Consider the following 18,061-nt stretch of genomic DNA (forward strand, 5'->3'; position numbering starts at 1 on the left):
GCCACCAGGTTGGACATATGTGGTGGTGGACCACCATCCATGGCTTCCCGAGCTGCACATGTGTGTCCTCCAGGCTTGGACATGCATGTCCTCTTGCTGTTGACTTACGTGGCCTCTACACCTGGACACGTGTTCACCAGATCTGGACACGTGTGGCCATGGATTGCCAGCTGTGTTCACCAGACCTGGACATACGTGTCCTCCAGACATGGATACGTGTTCTACAGACCTGGACGCATGCGCATTCCAGACGTGGATACACGTCCTATAGACATGGACAGGCGTTCTACAACCTGGACACGGATCCTCCAGATCGGGACACGTGTGTCCTCCAGACATCAACATATGTCTTCCAGAGCTGGACACGGGTTGCCTGTCAGCACCAGACATGTGGCAGGTTGCCACCATGGCCACCAGCACCAGATATGTGGTTGCAGGTTGCCACAGTGGCCACCAGCACCAGATACATGTGGCCATGACTGTCCCACCATGGCCACCAGCACCGGCTGTGTGGTTGGAGGTTGCCGCCATGGCCACCAGCACCAGATATGTGGTTGCAGGTTGCCACCTTGGCCACCAGCACCAGATGCCCATGGCCATGACTGTCCCACCATGGCCACCAGCACCAGCCTGTGGTTGGAGGTTGCCACCATGGCCACCAGCACTAGATATGTGGTTGCAGGTTGCCACCTTGGCCACCAGCACCAGATACATGTGGCCATGACTGTCCCACCATGGCCACCAGCACCGGCTGTGTGGTTGGAGGTTGCCACCATGGCCACCAGCACTAGATATGTGGTTGCAGGTTGCCACCTTGGCCACCAGCACCAGATACATGTGGCCATGAGCTGCTCACCATAGCCACCAGCACCAAACATGCATGGCCACAAGTTGTCCACCATGGCCAGCAGCACCGGCTGTGTGGTTGCAGGTTGCCACCATGGCCACCAGCACCAGATACATGTGGCCATGACTGTCCCACCATGGCCACCAGCACCGGCTGTGTGGTTGGAGGTTGCCACAGTGGCCACCAGCACCAGATACATGTGGCCATGACTGTCCCACCATGGCCACCAGCACCGGCTGTGTGGTTGGAGGTTGCCACCATGGCCACCAGCACCAGATACATGTGGCCATGAGCTGCTCACCATGGCCACCAGCACCAAACATGCATGGCCACAAGTTGTCCACCATGGCCACCAGCACCGGCTGTGTGGTTGCAGGTTGCCACCATGGCCACCAGCACCAGATACATGTGGCCATGACTGTCCCACCATGGCCACCAGCACCAAATATGCATGGCCACGAGTTGTCCACCATGGCCACCAACCCCAACCCTCAGACCTTGGGCAATTTCCCCACTGTGCTCACGGTGGCCACGATCCTCCCACGCCTCCCCCCTGCCCCATGGCCACGGTGGCCATGGTGGAGCCACGGGACGGTGGAAGGTGGCCACGTTTCACAGGGCTTTATTCCAGGAGCTCTCCCCCCGGTGTGCCGGGAGGGTGGTGCGGGCTGGGAGAAGGGAGAAGAAGACCCCTGGTATTTTGGGGGAGGGGGTGTGGGGAGGACTCTTCCTTCCGGGGGTGGCTCAGACGTGGCTGTTCCTCCTCATGGTGTCGTGGATCCAGGCGGTGAACTCGCAGACGCGGGTGTAGACGCCCGGCTTGCCCCGTTGCCCGCAGACCTGCATGCCCCACGACACGATGCCCTGCAGCTCGTCCCTGCACACCAAGGGACCCCCCGAATCGCCCTGGCGGAGAGAAGCACCCCGTGAGATGGCCCCGTGGCTGCGTCCCCCAAACCCCCCCAGCTCCACCCCACGGGGACCCCTCAGGGCCTATGGGTCTCACTTGGGCACCACCATGTCCTGTGGGGTCAGGGCATGGAGACCATCATGCCCTATGGGGTCAGGCCACGGAGACCACCGTGCCCTATGGGGTCAAGGCATGGAGACCATCATGCCCTATGGGGTCAGGGCATGGAGACCACCACACCCTATGGGGTCAGGGCATGGAGACCACCGTGCCCTATGGGGTCAGGGCATGGAGACCACGATGCCCTATGGGGTCAGGGCATGGAGACCACCACGCCCTATGGGGTCAAGGCATAGAGACCATCACGCCCTATGGGATCAAGGCATGGAGACCATCATGCCCTATGGGATCAAGGCATGGAGACCATCATGCCCTATGGGGCCAGGCCACAGAGACCACCGTGCCCTATGGGGTCAGGTCATGGAGACCACCACTCCCTATGGGGTCAGGGCATGGAGACCACCACGCCCTATGGGGTCAGGGCATGGAGACCATCATGCCCTATGGGATCAAGGCATGGAGACCATCATGCCCCATGGGGCCAGGCCACAGAGACCACCGTGCCCTATGGGGTCAGGCCATGGAGACCACCACACCTTATAGGGTCAGGGCATGGAGACCATCACACCCTATGGGGTCAGGGCATGGAGACCACGATGCCCTATGGGGTCAAGGCATGGAGACCATCACGCCCTATGGGGTCAGGCCACGGAGACCACCACGCCCTATGGGGTCAGGGCATGGAGACCACCACGCCCTATGGGGTCAGGGCATGGAGACCATCATGCCCTATAGGGTCAGGCCACGGAGACCACCATGCCCTATGGGGTCAGGGCATAGAGACCACCACACCCTATGGGGTCAGGGCATGGAGACCATCACGCCCTATGGGGTCAAGGCATAGAGACCATCACGCCCTATGGGATCAAGGAATGGAGACCATCATGCCCTATGGGGCCAGGCTACAGAAACCACCATGCCCTATGGGGTCAGGGCATGGAGACCACCATGCCCTATAGGGTCAAGCCATGGAGACCATCACACCCTATGGGGTCAGGCCACGGAGACCACCACGCCCTATGGGGTCAGGGCATGGAGACCACCACGCCCTATGGGGTCAGGGCATGGAGACTATCACACCCTATGGGGTCAGGGCATGGAGTCCATCATGCCTTATGGGGTCAGGGTATAGAGACCACCATGCCCTATAGGTTGCTTGAGCTGAGGTCCCTACAGCACTGGGGAAGTCCCTATAGTGCCATGATGTCCCCATAGCACCCAGACCTTCCTATAACACCCTGGGGGACCTATAGCACCCAGGAGGTCCCTATCTTGTCTATGGGGTCCTATAGCAGCAAGGAGACGGTACATTGCCTGGGAGTCCCTATAGCACCCAGGGTGTTCCTATAGAGCTTGGGGGTTCCTATAGTACCCAGGGGGCCTGTATGGTGCCTTTAATGCCATGGGGGGTCCCTATAGCCCATACAGGAGCTGTACAGTGCTTGGTGGTCCCTACAGCACCCAGAGGACCCCTATAGCAATTAGGGGTCCCTCTAGCACCCAGGTTGTCCCTATATTACCCAGGGGTCCCCATAGCACCCAGGCAGGGCTGTACAGTGTCTGGGGGTCCCCATAGCACCCAATCCTCCCTATAACACTTTAGGGGTCCCTATAGCACCCAGAAAGCTATATGGTGGTTGCCTTGTGGTCCCTGTAGCATCTAAGGACCCCTATGGCATGCGGGGGTCCCTATAACGCCTAGCAATCCCTATAGCACCCAGCGAGCTGTACAGTGTCTGGGGGGTCCCTAGAGCAGCCAGGGATCCATATGGTGCTTTAGGGGGTGCCTATAGCACCCTAGAGGTCTTTACAACACCCCTTACAGCACCCAGGGGGTCCCTACAGCACCCAGGGTGCTGTATGATGCTTGGGGAAGGGGTGTCCTATAACACCCAGGAGCCCCTATAGCACCCAGGGGTGTGCGTGGTGCTTGGGGAGGGGTCCCTATAGCACCCGGCGTACCTACGGAACCCAGGTGGTGCCTATAGCACCCTGGGGGGCTTTACAACACCCAGGGGGTCCCTCTAGCACCCAGGGTGCTGTATGATGCCTGCGGAGGGGGTGTCCTATAACACCCAGGAGCCCCTATAGCACCCAGGGGTGTGCGTGGTGCTTGGGGAGGGGTCCCTATAGCACCCGGCGTACCTACGGAACCCAGGTGGTGCCTATAGCACCCTGGGGGGCTTTACAACACCCAGGGGGTCCCTCTAGCACCCAGGGTGCTGTATGATGCCTGCGGAGGGGGTGTCCTATAACACCCAGGAGCCCCTATAGCACCCAGGGGTGTGCGTGGTGCTTGGGGGGGGGTCCCTATAGCACCCGGCGTACCTATGGAACCCAGGTGGTCCCTATAGCACCCTGGGGGTCCCCATGGGGCTTGGAGGGGTCCCTATGGCAGCCCGTGTCTCCAGGACCGATACACCACGGAGTTGGGTTCCTCAACGGATCCCCAACGCCAAGTGGGTAGAGTGCCCCCACCCCAATTCTTCTCCGTTGGGGGTCTTTCCTCCGGGATAAGGTGGGTGGAGCCACATGGACCCCACCCTGCCACCCCCCCACCCTCCCAAGGACCTACCTGGCAGGAGTCGGTGCCCCCCGTGCTGACGCCGGCGCAGAGCATGTTCTTGGTGATGCCTTTGGGGTAGAGTTTGCCGCACTCTTGGTTGGGGATGGTGTAGACCACGCCGCACTGGAGAACGTCGGGGAAGTACCCTGGGGACAACGGGACACGCTGGGGGGGGGGCCTGGAGCCCACCTCGGCCCGGGGGTAGGGTCCCATGGGAGCACAGAACCAGCGGGACCTTCTCCCTCCTAGGGTGGGGTGGGCGCTGAGGACCCAGGGTGGAAGGTGCCCTCAAGGGCCACCTCGGAGGGGGTTTGGAGTCTCCTGGGGGCACGGCGTGGACCTGGTGGAGAACGGAAGCCTCCACAGCCACCCCGTGGAGCACTGATGGAGCTGGGTGTCCCCCCCGGGGGGGATGTCCCCAAGATGCCGAGATGTCCCCAAGATGCTGAGATGTCCCCAAGACGCTGAGATGTTCCCAAGACTCTGAGATGTCCCCAAGACGCTGAGATGTCCCCAAGACGCTGAGATATCCCCAAGATGATGAGATGTGCCCAAGAAGCTGCGATATCCCCAAGACTTTGAGATGTCCCCAAGACGCTGAGATGTCCCTAAGATGCCGAGATGTCCCCAACACACTGAGATATCCCCAAGATGATGAGATATCCTCAAGACACCGAGATGTCCCCAAGACACTGGGATGTCCCCAAGATGCCAAGATGTCCCCAAGAAGCTGAGATGTCCCCAAGACGCTGAGATATTCCCAAGAAGCTGTGATGTCCCCAAGACTCTGAGATGTCCCCAAGACGCTGAGAAGTTCCCAAGACACCGAGATGTCCCCAAGATGCTGAGATGTCCCCAAGACACTGAGATGTCCCCAAGAAGCTGAGATGTCCACAAGACACTGAGATGTCCCCAAGATGCCGAGATGTCCCCAAGATGCCGAGATGTCCCCAAGCTGCTGAGTTGTCCCCAAGAAGCTATGTCCGCAAGACACTGAGATGTCCCCAAGATGCCAAAATGTCCCCAAGATGCCGAGATGTCCCCAAGATGCTGAGATGTTCCCAAGACACTGAGATGTCCCCAAGACACCAAGATATCCCCAAGATGAAGAGATATCCTCAAGATACTGAGATTTCCCCAAGACGCCGAGATGTCCCCAAGATGCTGAGATGTCCCCAAGATGCCGAGATGTCCCCAACATATTGAGATAGCCCCAAGATGATGAGATATCCTCAAGACACCGAGATGTCCCCAAGACACTGGGATGTCCCCAAGATGCCAAGATGTCCCCAAGAAGCTGAGATGTCCCCAAGATGCTGAGATATTCCCAAGAAGCTGCGATATCCCCAAGACTCTGAGATGTCCCCAAGACACTGAGATGTCCTCAAGAAGCTGAGATGTCCTCAAGACACTGAGATGTCCCCAAGATGCCAGAATGTCCCCAAGATGCCGAGATGTCCCCAAGATGCTGAGATGTTCCCAAGACACTGAGATGTCCCCAAGACACCGAGATATCCCCAAGATGATGAAATATCCTCAAGATACTGAGATGTCCCCAAGATGCCGAGATGTCCCCAAGATGCTGAGATGTCCCCAAGATGCTGAGTTGTCCCCAAGAAGCTGAGATGTCCACAAGACACTGAGATATCCCCAAGATGATGAGATATCCTCAAGATACTGAGATGTCCCCAAGATGTCGAGATGTCCCCAAGATGCTGAGATGTCCCCAAGATGCTGAGATGTTCCCAAGACACTGAGATGTCCCCAAGACACTGAGATATCCCCAAGATGATGAGATATCCTCAAGACACTGAGATATCCCCAAGATGATGAGATATCCTCAAGACACTGAGATGTCCCCAAGACACTGGGATGTCCCCAAGACACCAAGATGTCTCCAAGACACTGAGATATCCCCAAGATGATGAGATGTCTCCAAGATGCCGAGATGTCCCCAAGATGATGAGATATCCCCAAGATGATGAGATGTCTCCAAGACGCCGAGATGTCCCCAAGACACTGGGATGTCCCCAAGACACCAAGATGTCCCCAAGACACTGAGATATCCCCAAGATGATGAGATGTCTCCAAGACGCCGAGATGTCCCCAAGATGCTGAGATATTCCCAAGCCACTGGGATGTCCCCAAGATGCCGAGATGTCCCCAAGATGCTGAGATGTCCCCAAGCCACCGAGATGTCCCCAAGCCACCGAGATATCCCCGAATCCCTTGAGAACCTCCCTCCTCAACGTACTCTTTCCACCTACCTTCAGGGCTGCTGGTGCTGCCCCAGCCCGACACGACGCACTCGGTGTTGGGTGGGGGACACCGCTTGGGCAGGGCCACGGGATGGACGTGGTCGGTGAAGCGGGTGGGTTTCTGGAGCTTCAGCAACATGATGTCACTGTCGTGGCTGGTGGGGTTGTAGTTGGGGTGGATGAAGGCTTTGGCCGAGTTGATGCACTGCTCCGTCCCCTCTTTGGTCTTCAAACTATGGTCGCCCACGCGGACGGGGATGGGGCTGATCAACGGGATGGAGAAAAGACAGTGGTGAGGTTCCCCGGCGGACGTGGCACGTACCGGAGAAGGTCCAGGCGGTGGAGGTTGGGAGGAGCTCCCGGGAAGTAGGGCAAAGGGCTTCCCTTCCTAGCGTTAAGATCTTTAACCAGATGGGGAAACTGAGGCTGGGAGGCCCAGCGTCGCCCAGCCGGTGGCCCGGAGAGTCGGCGAGGCAACGCGAGTCCTCCCTGGTCCAAGTTGAAGAAGAACCGGCTCCAAGAAGGGGACACGGATGTCCTGGCCGCTCTTCCAGGTCCCCACCGCCCCCAGAGAAATCCTAAAATCGGGATTTTTCTTCCCCGTTTTCCAGGCGGATCCTCCCCCCGCCCCCAGCGGCAGCACTCGGCCAAGAGAAGCTCCGGCCCACCAAAAAAACGGTGGAAGGTCCTCATCTCCACCTCGAGGACGTGGGGACGGTGGCCTCCGTGGGCCTCCCGTGGGCTCGGCGCACAGGTGCCCCTCCGCCCCCAGTCCAGCCCAGTCACACCAGTGCCGTGGGCTCCTCAAACTGGTTTGCCATCTCCACCCAACCCGTTCTGGTCCAGGTGGGACCTAGATGGTCGTGGTGGCCAACCCAGTTAGATGGTCATGCTGGGAGCCCACCTAGATGGTCGTGGTGGCCAACCCAGATGGATGGTCATGCTGGGAGCCCACCTAGATGGTCGTGGTGGCCAACCCAGTTGGATGGTCATGCTGGGAGCCCACCTAGATGGTCATGGTGGCCAACCCAGTTGGATGGTCATGTTGGGAGCCCACCTAGATGGTCGTGGTGGCCAACCCTGTTGGATGGTCATACTGGGAGCCCACCTAGATGGTCGTGGTGGCCAACTCAGTTAGATGGTCATGCTGGGAGCCCATCTAGATGGTCGTGGTGGCCCACCCAGTTGGATGGTCATGTTGGGAGTCCACCTAGATTGTTGTGGTGGCCAAGCCAATGGGATGGTCATACTGGGAAGTCAACGGGATCGCGGCGTTGGAAAGCCAACTGGATGGTCACGCTGGGCCACGGAGGTGGCCTCCTCTCTGCCCACCAGTTAGCCACCCAGTCCCAACTGGTTGCCCGGCTTCACGGTTGATGGGATGACCCCCCCCACCCCACCCTTGAGGTTCTCCACCCAACTCGAGATGAATCCCAACCACCTCCTACCACGCCCAGGGCCACCTCCAGCTCCTGGTGGACCACTCCACACCTCCTCCCAGTAGCCGGTGGCCAAAGAGATGGGACCCCCCCCCCACCCTTACCACCCCCAGCAGCACCCGTGGGCCCGTGGCCACCCCACCGGGGCCACCCCACCTCTTGGTGTCGCAGTGGGCGGCCGTCAGCACCCACGACTTGTCGATGAGGACCCCACCACAGTGGATGTTCTTCTCGGGGCCCAGGAGGACCACCTGGTAGGGGTGACGCTTCTTCTGGCAGCTGTGGCCCCCCACGATCCGGTTCTCGTCCCCCACGGCCGCTGCGGGAGAAGAGAGGGGGCTCAGCGCTGCCCAGTTCCCTCCCAGTGCCTCCCAGTTCCCTCCCAGTGCCTCCCAGTTCCCCACCAGTTCCCTCCCAGTTCCCTCCTACGGGTTCACCCCGGCCACCCAGCATCACCCCGTGTCACCCCCGTGGCCTCCCAGCTCTTCCCTTCCCTCCCAGTGCTCCCACTGACCTACCGCTTCCCACCCACTGCCTCCCAGTGCCTCCCAGTTCCCTCCCAGTGCCTCCCAGTTCCCCACCAGTTCCCCCCAGTTCCCTCCTACGGGTTCACCTCGGCCACCAGCACCTCCCCGTGTCACCCCCCGTGGCCTTCCAGCTCTTCCCTTCCCTTCCAGTGCTCCCAGTGGCCTACAGCTTCCCACCCATTGCCTCCCAGTGCCTCCCAGTTCCCTCCCAGTGCCTCCCAGTTCCCCACCAGTTCCCTCCCAGTTCCCTCCTACGGGTTCACCCCGGCCACCCAGCACCTCCCCGTGTCACCCCCGTGGCCTCTCAGCTCTTCCTTCCCTCCCAGTGCTCCCACTGACCTATCGCTTCCCACCCACTGCCTCCCAGTGCCTCCCAGTTCCCTCCCAGTGCCTCCCAGTTCCCCACCAGTTCCCTCCCAGTTCCCTCCTACGGGTTCACCCCGGCCACCCACACCTCCCCGTGTCACCCCCGTGGCCTCCCAGCTCTTCCCTTCCCTTCCAGTGCTCCCAGTGGCCTACAGCTTCCCACCTACTGCCTCCCAGTGCCTCCCAGTTCCCTCCCAGTTCCCCCCCAGTTCCCCACCAGTTCCCTCCTACGGGTTCACCCCGGCCACCCACACCTCCCCGTGTCACCCCCGTGGCCTCCCAGCTCTTCCCTTCCCTCCCAGTGCTCCCAGTGGCCTACAGCTTCCCACCCACTGCCTCCCAGTGCCTCCCAGTTCCCTCCAGTGCCTCCCAGTTCCCCACCAGTTCCCTCCCAGTTCCCTCCTACGGGTTCACCCCGGCCACCCACACCTCCCCGTGTCACCCCCGTGGCCTCCCAGCTCTTCCCTTCCCTCCCAGTGCTCCCAGTGGCCTACAGCTTCCCACCCACTGCCTCCCAGTGCCTCCCAGTTCCCTCCCAGTGCCTCCCAGTTCCCCACCAGTTCCCTCCCAGTTCCCTCCTACGGGTTCACCCCGGCCACCCAGCACCTCCCCGTGTCACCCCCCGTGGCCTTCCAGCTCTTCCCTTCCCTCCCAGTGCTCCCAGTGGCCTACAGCTTCCCACCCACTGCCTCCCAGTGCCTCCCAGTTCCTTCCCAGCACCTCCCAGTGCCCCCAGTTCACCCCAGCTCCCTCCCAGTACACACATCCGCACCTTCCGGTTCCCTCCCAGTACCCCTCAGCGTCTCCCTGGTGCCTCCCAGTACTTCCCCATTCCTTCCCAGGTGCCACCAGTGCGCTCCCAGTGCCCCCAGTTCACCTCCAACTCCTTCCCAGTGCCCTCCCAGTACCCTCCCAGTGCCCTCCATCACCCTCCTGCAACCCCCTCATTCCCTTCTACACTCCACCAGTGCTCCCAGTGCTTCCCAGTACCCCCCTTGCAGTGTTCCCCAGTACCTTCTCTTTCCCTTTTACCCACACCAGTACACTCCCACTGCCTCCCAGTGCCCCCAGTTCACCCACAGCCTCCTCCCAGTACCAGTTCCATGCTGTCTATTGCCTCCCAGTGCTTCCTCTTTCCCTCCCACTCACACCAGTATGCTCCCACTGCCTCCCAGTGTCCCAGTTCACCTCCAGCTCCTTCCCAGTACTCCCCAGTGCCCTCTCAGTGCCTCCTGGGGCCTCCCAGTATCCTCCCAGTACCTTCCACTCTCTCTCCGCCCACCACCAGTGTCCCCCAGCGCCCTCCCAGTGCCCCACACTGTCCTCCCAGCACCTCCTAGTGCTCCCCAGTACCCTCCCAGTGCCTCCCAGTGCCTTCCCAGTGCCCCTTAGTGCTCCCAGCACCCTCCCAGTGCCCCCCAGTGCCCTCCCAGCACTCCCCAGTGCCCCCCAGCACCCTCCCAGTGCCCCACACTGCCCTCCCAGCACCTCCCTGGTATCTTCCCAGTGCCTCCCAGTGCCTTCCCAGTGCCCCCCAGCACCTCCCAGCACCTCCTAGCACCCCCCAGTATCCCCATTGCTCCCCCAGTGCCCCCCAGCACCCTCCCAGTGACCCCAGTGCCCTCCCAGTGCCCCACACTGCCCTCCCAGCACCTCCTAGTGCTCCCCAGTAACATCCCAGTGCCTCCCAGTGCCTTCCCAATGCTCCCCACCATGCTCCTAGCACCCTCCCAGTGCCTCCCAGTGCCTTCCAGCATGCTCCCAGTGACCCCAGTGCCCTTCCAGTGCCTCTTATCGCCCCCTTGAGCCCCCCAGCACCCCCCAGTGCCCCCCCGTTGCCTCCTAGCACCCCCCAGTGCCCTCCCAGTGCCCCCCAGTGCCCTCCCAGCACCTCCTAGCGCCCCCCAGTGCCCTCCCAGCACCCCCCAGCGCCCCCCAGCACACCCCAGTGCCCTCCCAGCACACCCCCAGTGCCCTCCCAGCACACCCCCAGTGCCCCCAGTGCCCTCCCAGTGGCTCCTAGCGCCCCCCAGCACCCTCCAGCGCCCTCCCAGCGCCTTCTAGCACCCCCCAGTGCCCTCCCAGCTCCTCCTAGCGCCCCCCAGTGCCCTCCCAGTGCCCCCCCAATGCCCCCCAGTACCCTTCCAGCGCCCTCCCAGTGCCCTCCCAGTGCCCCCAGTGCCCCCCAACACCCCCCAGCACCCCCCAGTGCCCTCCCAGTGCCCCCCAGTGCCACTCCAACACCCCCCAGCACCCCCAGTGCCCTCCCAGTGCCCCCCAGTGCCCTCCCAGTGGCTCCTAGCACCCCCCCAGCACCCTCCTAGCGCCTCCCAGTGCCCTCCCAGCACCCCCCAGCACCCCCCAGCGCCCTCTCAGCGCCCCCCAGTGCCCTCCTAGCACCCCCCAGTGCCCTCCCAGTACCCTCCCAGCACCCCACAGCACCCCCAGCACCCACCAGTGCCCTCTCAGCACCTCCTAGCGCCCCCCAGTGCCCTCCCAGTGCCCCCCAGTGCCCTCCCAGTGCCCCCCAGCACCCCCCAGAGCCCTCTCAGCACCTCCTAGCGCCTCCCAGTGCCCTCCAGTGCCCCCCAGTGCCCTCCCAGTGCCCCCCAGCACCCCCCAGAGCCCTCTCAGCACCTCCTAGCGCCTCCCAGTGCCCTCCCAGCACCCCCCAGCGCCCCCCAGCACCCCCCAGCACCCCCCAGTGCCCTCTCAGCACCTCCTAGCGCCCCCCAGTGCCCTCCCAGTGCCCCCAGTGCCCTCCCAGTGCCCCCCAGCACCCTCTCAGCACCTCCTAGCGCCCCCCAGTGCCCCCCCAGTGCCCCCCAGTGCCCTCCCAGTGCCCCCCAGTGCCCTCTCAGCACCTCCTAGCGCCCCCAGTGCCCTCCCAGCACCCCCCAATGCCCTCCCAGTGCCCTCCCAGTGCCCCCCAGTGCCCTCCCAGCGCCTCCTAGCGCCCCCCAGTGCCCTCCCAGTGCCCCCCAGCACCCCCCAGCACCCCCCAGCGCCCTCTCAGCGCCTCCCAGTGCCCCCCCAGCGCCCCCCAGTGCCCCCCCAGTGCCCCCCAGTGCCCTCCCAGCACCCCCCAGTGCCCTCCCAGTGCCCCCCAGTGCCCTCACCAGTGGCCAGGAGCAACAGTGGCAGGAGGCGCTCCATGGCGGCGGGCGGGCGAGGGAGGAAGAGGAGGGTGGCGGGGAGCGGGGGCCCATCCCCTTAAATCCCCATCGGGCCCCGCCTGGGCTGGGGCCACCCGGGGAGGGAGCGGGGCCGGTCGGGGCGGTCTCACCCTCCCGCCACACCCCGGCCCGGGGCGGTGCGGGTGCCAACCAGTGCCTCCCAGTGCCTCCCAGTGCCTTCCCAGTGCCTCCCCAGTGCCTCCCAGGGCCTTCCCAGTGCCTTCCAGTGCCTCCCAGTGCCTCCCAGTGCCTCCCAGGGCTGTCGCAGGGCCTTCCCAGGGCCTTCTCAGGGCCTCCTGGGGCATCCCAGTGCCTCCCAGTGCCTCCCAGTGCCTCCCAGTGCCTTCCCAGTGCCATCTCAGGGCATCCTGGGGCATCCCAGTGCTTCCCAGTGCCTCCCAGTGCCTCCCAGTGCCTCCCAGTGCTTCCCAGTGCCTTCCCAGGGCCGTCTCAGGGCCTCCAGTGCCTCCCAGTGCCTCCCAGTGCCTCCAGTGCCTTCCCAGTGCCTCCCCAGTGCCTCCCAGGGCTGTCGCAGGGCCTTCCCAGGGCCTTCTCAGGGCCTCCTGGGGCATCCCAGTGCCTCCCAGTGCCTTCCCAGTGCCTCCACCAGTGCCTCCCAGGGCCTTCTCAGGGCCTCCCAGTGCTTCCCAGTGCCTCCCAGTGCTTCCCAGTGCCTTCCAGTGCTTCCCCCGTGCCTTCCCAGGGCCGTCTCAGGGCATCCTAGGGCATCCCAGTGCTTCCCAGTGCCTCCCAGTGCCTCCAGTGCCTTCCAGGGCCTTCCCAGTGCCTTCCAGTGCCTTCCCAGGGCCTTCTCAGGGCCTCCTGGGCATCCCAGTGCCTCCCAGTGCCTCCCAGTGCCTTCCCAGTGCCTTCTCAGGGCATCCTGGGGCATCCCAGTGCCTCCCAGTGCCTCCCAGTGCCTCCCCAGTGCCTCCCAGGGCTGTCGCAGGGCCTTCGCAGGGCTTTCTCAGGGCCTCCTGGGGCATCCCAGTGCCTCCCAGTGCCTCCCAGTGCCTCCCAGTGCCTCCCAGTGCCTTCCCAGTGCTTCCCAGTGCCTTCCCAGTGCTACCCAGTGCCTCCCAGTGCCTTCCCAGGGCCTTCTCAGGGCCTCCTGGGGCATCCCAGTGCCTCCCAGTGCCTCCCAGTGCTTCCCAGTGCCTTCCCAGGGCCGTCTCAGGGCCTCCTGGGGCCTCCCAGTGCCTCCCAGTGCCTCCCAGTGCCTTCCAGTGCCTTCCCAGTGCCTCCCAGGGCTGTCGCAGGGCCTTCGCAGGGCCTTCTCAGGGCCTCCTGGGGCATCCCAGTGCCTCCCAGTGCTTCCCAGTGCCTCCCAGTGCCTTCCCAGTGCCTCCCAGGGCTGTCGCAGGGCTTTCTCAGGGCCTCCTGGGGCATCCCAGTGCCTCCCAGTGCCTCCCAGTGCCTTCCCAGTGCCTCCCAGGGCTGTCGCAGGGCCTTCTCAGGGCATCCTGGGGCATCCCAGTGCCTCCCAGTGCCTCCCAGTGCTTCCCAGTGCCTTCCCAGGGCCGTCTCAGGGCCTTCTCAGGGCATCCTGGGGCATCCCAGTGCCTTCCCAGTGCCTCCCAGTGCCTTCCCAGTGCCTCCCGGGGCATCCCAGTGTCTCCTTGTATCTTTTGAGGCATCCCAGTCCCTCCCAGTGCCTCCCAGTGCCTCCCAGTGGCCCCCGGAGCTTCCCAGTGCCTTCCAAGTGTCTCCTGGAGCATCCCAGTGCCTTCCCAGTGCTTCCCAGGGCATTCCAGTGCCTCCTGGGGCATCCCAGTGCCTTCTGGGACATCCCAGTGCCTCCCAGTGCCTCCCAGTGCCTCCCAGTGCTTCCCAGTGCCTCCCGAGGCATCCTACTGCTTCCCAGTGCTTCCCAGTGCCTCCCACAGCCTTCCAGTCCCTCCCAGTCCCTCCCAGTGCCTCCCACAGCCTCCCAGTGCCTCCCAGCACCTCCTGAGGCATCCTACTGCTTCCCAATGCTTTCCAGTGCCTCCCAGTGCCTCCTGGGCCTTCCCAGTGCCTCCCAGTGCCATCCCAGTGCCTTTCCAGTGCCTCCTGGGGCATCCTGGTGCCTCCCACAGCCTCCCAGTCCCTCCCAGTCCCTCCCAGTGCCTCCCAGTGCCTCCCAGTGCCTCCTATGACATCCTAGTGCCTTCCCAGTGCCTCCTGAGGCATCCCAGTGCCTCCCAGTGCTTCCCAGTGCCTGCTGGATCCTCCCAGTGCCACCAGTGTCTCCCAGTACCTCCCAGTGCCTCCCAGTTCAACCCAGTGCCTGCTGGGTCTTCCCAGTGCCATCTGGTTCCTTCTGGGTCCTCCCAGTGCCACCAGTGTCTCCCAGTACCTCCCACTGCACCCTTGTGCCTCCCAGCATGTCCCAGTGCCTCCCAGTACAACCCAGTATGTCCCATTGCCTTCCAGAGCATCCCAGTATATCCCAGTGCCTCCCAGCATTTTTCCAGTACGTCTCAGTGCCTCACAGTGTTTCCCAGTGTCTCCCAGTCTGCCCCAGTGCTTCCCAGTGCCGCCTAGAGCGTCCCAGTGCATCTGGGCACCTCCCAGTGCCTCCCAGTGTGTCCCAGTTCATCCCCACACCTAAAAATCAGGGCCTTTCTGAAGCTTCCCAGTGCCTCCCAGTATGTCCCAGTGCCCTTCCCAGTGCTTCCCAGTGCCCTTCCTGTCCTTCCCAGTGCCTCCCAGTATGTCCCAGTGCCCTTCCTGGTGCCTCCCAGTGCCCTTCCTGTCCTTCCCAGTGCCTCCCAGTATGTCCCAGTGCCCTTCCTGGTGCCTCCCAGCGCCCTTCCCCGCCCTTCCCAGTGCCTCCCAGTATGTCCCAGTGCCCTTCCCGTCCTTCCCAGTGCTTCCCAGTATGTCCCAGTGCCCTTCCTGGCACCTCCCAGCGCCCTTCCTGTCCTTCCCAGTGCCTCCCAGTATGTCCCAGTGCCCTTCCTGGCACCTCCCAGTGCCCTTCCCGTCCTTCCCAGTGCTTCCCAGTATGTCCCAGTGCTCTTCCCGGCACCTCCCAGCGCCCTTCCTGTCCTTCCCAGTGCCTCCCAGTATGTCCCAGTGCCCTTCCTGGTGCCTCCCAGTGCCCTTCCCGTCCTTCCCAGTGCTTCCCAGTATGTCCCAGTGCCCTTCCCGCCCTTCCCAGTGCCTCCCAGTATGTCCCAGTGCCCTTCCCGGCACCTCCCAGCGCCCTTCCTGTCCTTCCCAGTGCCTCCCAGTATGTCCCAGTGCCCTTCCTGGCACCTCCCAGCGCCCTTCCCCGCCCTTCCCAGTGCCTCCCAGTATGTCCCAGTGCCCTTCCTGGCACCTCCCAGCGCCCTTCCCGCCCTTCCCAGTGCTTCCCAGTATGTCCCAGTGCTCTTCCCGGCACCTCCCAGCGCCCTTCCTGTCCTTCCCAGTGCCTCCCAGTATGTCCCAGTGCCCTTCCCAGTGCCTCCCAGTTCATCCCTACACCTATCTGAGCCTTCCTGTTCTTCCCAGTGCCCTTCCCAGCACCTCCCAGTGCCTCCCAGTTCATCCCAGTTCATCCCAGTGCCATCCTAGTCCTCTCTGCCAGGTCACCTCCCGGCCACCCCACCCGGGGCCAAATGCCCCACGGCCACTTGCCAGCCCCAAATTACCCACAATCCCCTGCGGCTCCAGGGCGGGGCAGGGGGAGGAGCTTCCCCCTTCAGGCCCCGCCCACCTCCTTGAGTGGGCGGAGCCCAATCAGTGCCAGGTAATGAACTGGGGGGGGGGGGAGGGGGGGGCGTGCCTCAGTTTCCCCCTTTGCCCTCCCCCATAATCCCTTAATGACAGGGCGGGGCCACGCCCCGGGGTGGGCGGGGCCGGGTCCCACCCATGTGGGTGGGGGGGGCACCCATGGTGGGGGAGGGGCAGAGTTGGGGGGGACCCCAATAGTGGGGCAGAGTTGGGGGACCCCAATGGAGGGGTAGTTTTGGGGGACCCCAAAACAGAAGCAGAATTGGGGGGACCCCAAAACCGGAGCAGAGTTGGGGGGACCCCAATAGTGAAGCAGAGTTGGGGGATCCCAAAAGAGGGGCAGAGTTGGGGGGACCCCAGAACAGAGGCAGAGTTGGGGGACCCCAATAGTGGGGCAGAGTTGGGGGACCCCAATGGAGGGGTAGATTTGTGGGACCCCAAAACAGAAGCAGAATTGGGGGGACCCCAAAACCGGAGCAGCATTGGGGGGACCCCAATAGTGGGGCAGAGTTGGGGGGACCCCAAAAGAGGGGCTGAATTGGGGGGACCCCAAAGGTGGGTCAGAGTTGGGGGACCCCAAAAGAGGGGCTGAATTGGGGGGACCCCAAAGGAGGGGCAGAGTTGGGGGGACCCCAAAGGTGCGTCAGAGTTGGGGGGACCCCAAAAGAGGGGCAGAGTTGGGGGACCCCAAAAACAGAGCAGCGTTGGGGGGACCCCAATAGTGGGGCAGAGTTGGGGGACCCCAATGGAGGGGTAGTTTTGGGGGACCCCAAAACAGAAGCAGAATTGGGGGGACCCCAAAACCGGAGCAGAGTTGGGGGGACCCCAAAGGAGGGGCAGAGTTGGGGGGACCCCAAAGGTGGGTCAGAGTTGGGGGGACCCCAAAAGAGGGGCAGAGTTGGGGGACCCCAAAAACAGAGCAGCGTTGGGGGGACCCCAATAGTGGGGCAGAGTTGGGGGACCCCAATGGAGGGGTAGTTTTGGGGGACCCCAAAACAGAAGCAGAATTGGGGGGACCCCAAAACCGGAGCAGAGTTGGGGGGACCCCAAAGGAGGGGCAGAGTTGGGGGGACCCCAAAGGTGGGTCAGAGTTGGGGGGACCCCAAAAGAGGGGCAGAGTTGGGGGACCCCAAAAACAGAGCAGCGTTGGGGGGACCCCAATAGTAGGGCAGAGTTGGGGGACCCCAATGGAGGGGTAGTTTTGGGGGACCCCAAAACAGAAGCAGAATTGGGGGGACCCCAAAACCGGAGCAGAGTTGGGGGGACCCCAATAGTGGGGCAGAGTTGGGGGGACCCCAAAACCGGAGCAGCATTGGGGGGACCCCAATAGTGAAGCAGAGTTGGGGGATCCCAAAGGAGGGGCAGAGTTGGGGGGACCCCAAAACCAGAGCAGCGTGGGGGGACCCCAAAAGAGGGGCAGAGTTGGGGGGACCCCAAAACAGGGGCAGAGCTGGGGGGACCCCAGAACAGAGGCAGAGTTGGGGGACCCCAATAGTGGGGCAGAGTTGGGGGACCCCAATGGAGGGGTAGATTTGGGGGACCCCAAAACAGAAGCAGAATTGGGGGGACCCCAAAACCGGAGCAGCGTTGGGGGGACCCCAAAGAGGGGCAGAGCTGGGGGACCCCAAAACAGGGGCTGAATTGGGAGTGATCCCAAAGGAGGGGCAGAGTTGGGGGGTCCCCAATAATGGGGCAGAGTTGGGGGGACCCCAAAGGTGGGTCAGAGTTGTGGGACCCCAAAAGAGGGGCACAGTGGGGGAACCCCTAAATAGGGGCAGAGTTGTGGGACTCCAAAACAGGGGCTGAGTTGGGGGGACACCAATAGTGGGGCAGAGTTGGGGGGGACCCCAAGAGAGGGGCAGAGTTGGGCGACCCCAAAACAGGGGCTGAATTTGGGGGACCCCAAGGGAGGGGCAGAGCTGAGGGACCCCAAAATGGGAGCAGAGGTGGGGACACCCCAAAGGAGGGGCAGAGTTGGAGGGACCCCAAAAGAGGGGCAGAGTTGGGGGGACCCCAAAACAGAGGCAGTGTTGGGGGGACCCCAATAGTGGGGCAGAGTTGGGGGGATCCCAAAAGAGGGGCAGAGTTGGGGGGACCCCAAAGGTGGGTCAGAGTTGGGGGACCCCAAAAGAGGGGTAGAGTTGGGGGGT

At 63.1% G+C, this 18,061-nt stretch overlaps 1 protein-coding gene across 1 annotated transcript; it reads right to left on the reverse strand.

The window, feature by feature from the left end:
* Nucleotides 1–1,591: 1,591 nt before the first annotated feature.
* Nucleotides 1,592–12,189, reverse strand: LOC104253748 (trypsin-3-like). Its single transcript, XM_059833213.1, has 5 exons — nt 12,153–12,189; nt 8,297–8,459; nt 6,711–6,964; nt 4,453–4,589; nt 1,592–1,753 (listed from the first exon to the last, which is right to left on the reverse strand). Exons 1-5 carry the CDS (start codon nt 12,187–12,189, stop codon nt 1,592–1,594), a joined length of 753 nt encoding a protein of 250 aa, XP_059689196.1.
* Nucleotides 12,190–18,061: the final 5,872 nt, after the last annotated feature.

This window comes from Gavia stellata, chromosome 43, assembly GCF_030936135.1.
Source record: "Gavia stellata isolate bGavSte3 chromosome 43, bGavSte3.hap2, whole genome shotgun sequence".
In the NCBI taxonomy this organism is placed as follows: Eukaryota; Metazoa; Chordata; class Aves; order Gaviiformes; family Gaviidae; genus Gavia; species Gavia stellata.